At 34.1% G+C, this 7,368-nt stretch overlaps 1 protein-coding gene across 5 annotated transcripts in view; it reads right to left on the bottom strand.

Moving 5' to 3' along the window:
• Positions 1 to 2,573: 2,573 nt before the first annotated feature.
• Positions 2,574 to 7,368, bottom strand: part of SYNCRIP (synaptotagmin binding cytoplasmic RNA interacting protein) — a 31,261-nt gene continuing 26,466 nt past the window's right edge. For 2 of the 5 annotated variants that reach the window (XM_032339118.1, XM_032339121.1), the window contains one exon: positions 2,574 to 7,215. In XM_032339118.1, coding sequence (XP_032195009.1) covers positions 7,174 to 7,215 — 42 coding nt within the window. In that variant the 3' untranslated portion in view covers positions 2,574 to 7,173. Of the gene's footprint in view, positions 7,216 to 7,279 lie in introns of those variants that run through there. The other 3 variants (XM_032339119.1, XM_032339120.1, XM_032339117.1) reach the window with 3 other exon arrangements.

Here is a 7,368-nt window from a genome sequence, read left to right as displayed (position 1 = left end):
AAGACATTACCATTACATGCTCATTTAAAAAAAAAATTTCAGAGCAGCAGGCAGAGCGAGAGCGGGACTCAGCGCAGGACCACGGGGATCATGACCTGAGCCAAGCCACCCACAGGTCCCTAGCATTACATGCTCATTTGAAAAAGCTTTCTATGTTGTATATTCAGAGGCTTGAAATCTTTATTCCTTTTTCAAATTAGCAAGCCACAATTAAGCCTAATTCAGCAAATAAACTTCCCACCAAACTGAAAAATATTTGAGTATTTCTAAATGCCTAATACCATTAGTTCAGATTTTTCTGCCCTGAAGGAGCTTTTAAGGGGCAAAAGAAACCACAAAGAAACTGAGTAGTAATTTAAATCGACTGATAAAGAGACACTAGGCAAAAATAAACTGAAGTAACTACAGTATCTGCTACTGGGGTCCTAACTATGGCTGATCCTACCAGCTAAACGATGGAAACCAAGAAAGCAACTAAAATTTATGATACAGTTTTAGAAAAGCTTTTTTATATCTTAATTCTATTTATAAATGAATCTGAAGTTAAGCAGGGTTCATAAAGGCAAATGTACTGGTCCTTAATGTTCAAGGATTCTTAAGAATTCAATGTGTACAAATTCATGTGGATTTTTACTATTTTAGGAAAAAAGCAAAGGAGATATTAAATTTTGCCAACCAAAACACTGTATATCTGCATGTGGCTGCAGAGAATTAAGTGTATTCTACCAATTTTTACAAATGGCCTTTGACATACTGCTCATTACTTTTGGTTTTCCACTCATTCCAAATACTGAGTATACCAAGACAATTAGAATATATGCTTTTATAATTTTTCATGACATGTTTCGTAAGTTAAAGCAAATGTAGAAGCCCAATTTGAGCCTTCCAGTTGAAGTAACATAAATACTAACATATTAAAGATACACTCCTTAAAAACAAAGTCATTAAGGGTACATAATAAGGGCACCCATCTGGTTCAGTCAGCAGAGCATCCGACCCTTAATCTCAGGGCCCTGAGTTCAAGCCCCACATTGCGTATGGAACCTACTTGTTTTTATCAATTTTGTGTTCAAATGATGCAGTACCGACATTTCCTAATTCCCACAGGAAAAAACTGGGACACCTATATTCAACAGCAAGCAGATTATACAAATGCCGTAATTATTCAAATTTCCTTCATTTCATCTGAATTGAGACACATCAGATGTAATGTTAGAATTCTCCTGGTATGTTGTAGGCTTCTACACTTAGAAGACCAGATTATGAAATCTACATTGTTATACAGATTTTATATTATAAACAAGCCCTGTTTTCTTTCATCTGTGGTAATAGCTTGTCTACAAGCTTTAACCATGAAATAAAATTGGATGTAGTTCATAAATGACAGAAGATACCAATTCCCTTAGATATCCTAAAACTGTCTCCAAAACAATAGTTCAACATAATCTTTTCAGAATACAAACTGAAAGCCTAACAAGAAAGGACACTTCATGAACATTAGATAACAGGCTTTTTAACTCCTCTCAGATTAGAACTTGTTTTAAACCACTTTATAGACAAAGCGAGAAATCAGGTATTCACTGAAGCCTGTAAAAATTATTCTAAAATAACCTTGATTCTATTAAGTTTACTGGTTGTGTCAGAAACACATTCCAGGAAACTAACATGTGAAGATACTAAACTCCCAAACAGTTCATGATTCCTCCCTTACTCAGTCTTATTCAGCAGTCTTATTTCAACCAAGTGGTAGTTTGGTCTCTGCAAAGGGAGACAAGCAACATAATGGTTTTCAAAACACCCTAGAGGTGACCCAGAATCTTGCAGGTATAAAACTTATCCATGACTGCTCTGAAAAGACAAAAACTTTTCATAAATAGTATAAATTTTGATTATCCCAAGTATAATACAAACTAAATTCTGCACTAAGTGACCTTGTAAAAGGATTTTTGTCTGACTGAAGCAGCCAAAATTACTACCTGCCCCTCCACCTGCCAAGAAACTCTTAGGGCTATGAGCCAAACTCTTTAGATGTATTTACAAGTTCCCCATTCTTTGATGATTTGCCAACTTAGTTTACTGGAACCCATTTTTAAGCTGAGTTCACCCACCTAACCTCATTGGCAGTCATCTAAATGTTCAACATTTTATTATTAAAACAGATCCGTTTGTTCACTCCACTCTCCCGAATTACTTGCAACCTCAATCAATCCCAAACCTTCAGAGGACTGTGATAGGGAATGGAAGACCATTGCATGGTAGGGTGTGTTCCCAGGAAAGAACCAAATTACCATTAAATTCTTCATCCACTGGCATGTGTGTGACCACAGATTATTTTCACCAATTAAAATTAAGTGAAGACCAACTCTATATGTTTACAACTCCCCATCGTGTGCTTGAATTAGGGATCTTGGAGAATCTTGTTTTTTACCATTGGCTAGTCACTTTGAATGTATAGATATAATCACAAAAGGTGAAGAGCTCTAAAGATTCCAAGTGTCTATTCAAAAGCTGTTAAGTGAAAAACGATGAAATGGAGCACACCCACAATAATTCTTGGACTCCTGGAGATCCTAAGACATGCTACAAAAATAGGTCTTTATTCTTAGGAAAATATAGTCAGAGCTAGCTTCCTTATGCTATACATAAAATCTTAACATCAGAGGCAGTACAGATAGTACAGATAGTTTTTTGAACTGATCTCCAAACAAGCACAAACCCACTACGTTAAAAAGAACAGATAAGTTGAGGTTTTTGGCAAAAGACAGTACTTCACACATCTAATCCAAATCAAAGAGCCTGCAGACAGTTGTTTTCAGTGAGATGAAAGGAATGAAATAAATATAAATTCTATGGATAAATAAATGTAAGAGACAATTTAAATAAGCTAAGAGAACTAATATTTCTTTTAAATAAAAGTACTAGTCAGGTACAAGCTTTTGTTTCTCAATGCCAGACTTCTAAATGTTTATCAGACTACTGTTAAAATCATTAAAAACCTAATCTTGGACCAGAGCATTAGTTATAATACTGTTTTGCATTTGTAAAAAAGATGGTTTTTTCCAACTGAATGCTTCTGGTCCTGAGAAATATTTTATGTATATTACTGAAGGCAGACTGTGGTGCTAATAGAACTTACATTTAAGTACTTTTTAAAAAAGTGACAGACCAAAAAGTCCATCTATTAATTTGCCCACAGTTAAAAATGTCTTTGAACGTTGGTTTATAATTAGCATCTTTAAGAAAAGTAGTGGCATGCCCTATTGAGTGGTATCACTGAGTAAATGCTACACTTTAAAACATCATCCTCACAAGTCTATTCATTTTATGTAGTCATTTAAGTCTTTCATTCATTTTATACCCACCAATGAATTCCTATGGTCAGATAGAAATTTTATGGAATACATCACTGGGGAGAAAATGGTCGTGGTGGGTATTCCTGGAAAGTTGTAGGAATCTGAGCATCCATTTACTCTAGGGGCAGCTCCCTCTCCTAAATGCATTAAGTCCTTCCACATTTACTTTCTCCCCTTAGAATAGAGACATGGCTTACTCTATAATAACAAGGTGATCTTCTGTTGTTTCTAGTCAAGTGACTTCAGCTAAGCAGTCAAAAAAAGCTGTCCTGCGTGACAATTTTGCCCATCTAGCATGTGTTCATCCTGATATTAAGTCTTTCCAATACATACAAGTAAATACCCGAGATCACCCCATCAATCCATTCCTATTAAGTTCCTATTTTATCATGAGGAAAATGTTTATATTCTATTAAATCAGACTTGCAGTAATTAATAAATTTCTCATGATGCTACAAGAACCACCATCATGAGTGTGCAACCGCTCTTTTTGTGCTCAACCCCCACTTCATTTCTAGTATCTGATTCAACTGCAATGGCTGAAAATCTCCCACAAAAAGCATGTTTGGGAAAATATATATAACACAATTTTCTCACAAAGCAACTTTCTGAAAACTGATTAACTAAACTGATGATCACGTTTGATTGCCAAGTAGTCTGCAGAAACAAAATCTTGCGTCTGTTTGTTTAGGTAACTCAAGTTCCTTGTTTAACAATCAGAATGCTTTAAGAATACATTTTTCACCCCAAGGAAGGGACTTGACTCTTGGATTTAAGACCCATTCCTTGACAATATATACAAAATTTCTTTTAACTTGTCATCTGTCCATCTTTGAAGCTGTCAAAGCCAAGAACCCATAAACAAATCACAAATAGCAATAACCTACATTAGTTAACATTCCCCTTTTAACATGTTGACATTTTTACTAAAGGATTAGTTATTTTTGCATTTCCATTTCTCATATCCCATGACATTCCATATAAATTGCATTATTGCTTTATAGGCCACACAACATTCAAAAGTATGTTTATATGCATTGCCTGTTTTCCTTGATCTCTTATTGATAAGAGTTTGATGCTGATTTTTTACTACAGAAATTTAAGTTTGAAAATACCAGTTAGTATTTCTTCTCAGAACTTAATTGTTCACATCACTAATCACTACATGCATATTTAGCTCTGATTATATTGCTCAAAAACTGCACCCATTATCAGAACAGTGCAAATGATATTTAATTTTAAAATTATAATGGCTTGAATTCAAAGTTATTCAAATGAACACTGTCAAGTAATTTCACTTGAGTGTGTATATATTTCATCACCACTGTTTACATTACCCATCAATTCTTCACAATTTCTTTATATCATCATTTTCCCTCCCAAATCCCCAAACTAAGAATGCCAAATAATCTTGGAAACCCACAGCTCCGTATTTTAATGTTTCAAGAACACATTTGTGAACTCACAAAAATGTTCATCTTTCAACTTTGACAATGCATTTCTTACTTAAGTCAAACAAACCCGTCCTAAAATCCCAACAAATAATTCTGAGAATTAACTTAAACACCTTGACAGTGTCCCTTAAAAAAGGGTATGACAGTAAAGTGCCAATAGGCATGGCAATGACCTCTCTGATGGGATCATTTAACTCCTTGGAACTGGGAAACGCCAGCACCAAAGATTACACTGAGATTCAATTTAACTGAAGGCTACATTTAGTTTACCCACTTTCCACAACCTATTATACTCATTATATGTTAGAATGAAATGTAAATGTTTGTGTAGCCCTCAAACTTACACTAAGATTTGAAAGAGATGTACTTTTAAAAAAGCACGGGGTAATATATAAAATCAGTGGCAGAAAGTTTCATTAAGCACCAGGAACTAATTTTTGTCACCCCATACTCATTTTGTAGGTAAGTTTCAATAACCGGCAAGGCACATTTACATATATTCCAATGAATACTTATTGACAAATTTTAAATTACACTCTATGTCCCAGCTATCCCAGTAACTGACATACAACATACTAAAATGGTTTATTAAGGTAACATAAAAAAAACCAATTAATGTGAAACATACAGGCTATTGGCAACCACTATTCTAAAATTATGTAAGTACAAATAAACATACTGAAATGTGTGCAATTCTAAGTTTTTAAACCAGAATATTTCTACACTAACACACATTTATATTAATGACACATAAAAAAAATAAAAACTTTATTACAAAAATAAGTTACACTCGCCTCCAGCTTACAGTATAAAACAATTTTATTTGCAGGAATGCAAAATGATTGTTTGCCATGAGCATTTTGAACATATGACATGTCTAATTTTGTTAAATTTGCATTTACTGGGGGAACTGGTGTGTATAAAACCTTAATTAAGTATAATAAGCTCTGATCTTCATCGTGGTGCCTATTGGGTATGTGATATAACTGCAGTATCCCTTTGGGGAAGGGGAAAGGGATTTCTTTATACCAAGTCCTAATTAGACTATAATTTCACTTTTGACTTTAAGCTATCAATTTAGGACTTGGCAAAAATTTTGAGGGTGATTCAATAGAGGATGCTTCACCACTGAACACTCACTGTCATCAAGGTGCTTTAGAAAATTAAAAACATAGCACAAATGATTGTACTCTATTCTACAAGTTATCATGACCTGCATAAGAAATGGAAAGCTGATTCACATTTTTGCAGTGATCAGCAGTAAGAAATGCACTAATGAAACATACCTTTTACCTAAAAAGCTAAACTACAGCCATATACTAATTTCTATGATTTATGAAAAAACTTCAAAATATCCAAATGTCAGGCTTTGCTGTACAATTGTCAGTTTTAGTCTGACTTTTTATAAAGGGACACTGCAGTATTTAGTACAAGTTCGGATGCACTTTTTTTGAACATCTGATGTCTTACAAAAGTAACATCTTGCTAAACTATTATACATCCAAATAACTACAATATCTGAAGAAGCAAGGCTGCTTTTTCAGCCACAAAATACGACAAAAGCAAGGCCTGTTATGATGGTCATGAGGAAGTCTTACAAGCCTCTGAAACTAAAGGCAACTAAGAATGTTACATTTGGTATATTAAAATCTTACCCTCATATCATTTAACAAGCCTTGCTTTTATCTACAAAGATTTTCTATGTACAGTACAGACAGGGTATAGTTCAATCCTCTGCTACTGAGGTAGTTAACCAACCCTTTAAAAAAGGTTCTGAAAAGAACCACTATCTGGAATGCCTGACTAACCAGCTCTGATGATTACACCTGAAACTGCATATCTGAACACAATTCAAAAGTGATTACTATAAAAAAGATATAGACAATCATGATTAACCTTGGTGAGCAGAAATAAAATTTAAGGATACCAACAATGGCATTCATCTATACCACTGCAATAAAATTTAAATGCACAAATTCAAAAGAATATTTCAGAAAACCACTGCTGGGATCCTTAATTTAAAAAAACAGGGGAAAAATCTACTTAGAGCAGATTTTTTAAAGAGAAGAACTTTATTCTTTATTAAGATACCATGCTAGAAGTTATGAAGGATTTCTGTTGGAACACATTTGGAAAATAGAGTAGCTTTAGTTTAATAACTTGCACTGCAGAGAAAATTGTTAAAGAAATTCATATCAAAGTCCAAGTATTAGTTCAATGTCCTGTATTTGATTCCATGATCTTCATAGGAAGGTCTTCTGCAACAGAATATGCTCCTATACAGCCGAGATATTTAAGGTTGCTTGATTTCCTTACCATTACTCCACTGCAAGCTTCTGGTGTAATCCCACATAGCAAGTCAGTCTTCATTGTAACAGGTCAGGACCGGCCTCGACCCCTTTTCCCTGCTAGCCAGGTAACAAAAGGAATCAGTTAGATAAATCATTTTAAATTAATAATGTGTACATACACAATGATAACATTTAAAAAGTAAATAAAAGCTTTAACATAGTAATTCTTAATAACACATCTAACCAAAAGGTTTCCTTGAATAACTACTG

Source organism: Mustela erminea, chromosome 4 (genome assembly GCF_009829155.1).
Source record: "Mustela erminea isolate mMusErm1 chromosome 4, mMusErm1.Pri, whole genome shotgun sequence".
In the NCBI taxonomy this organism is placed as follows: Eukaryota; Metazoa; Chordata; class Mammalia; order Carnivora; family Mustelidae; genus Mustela; species Mustela erminea.
This window is presented reverse-complemented; position numbering and strand designations above follow the sequence as displayed.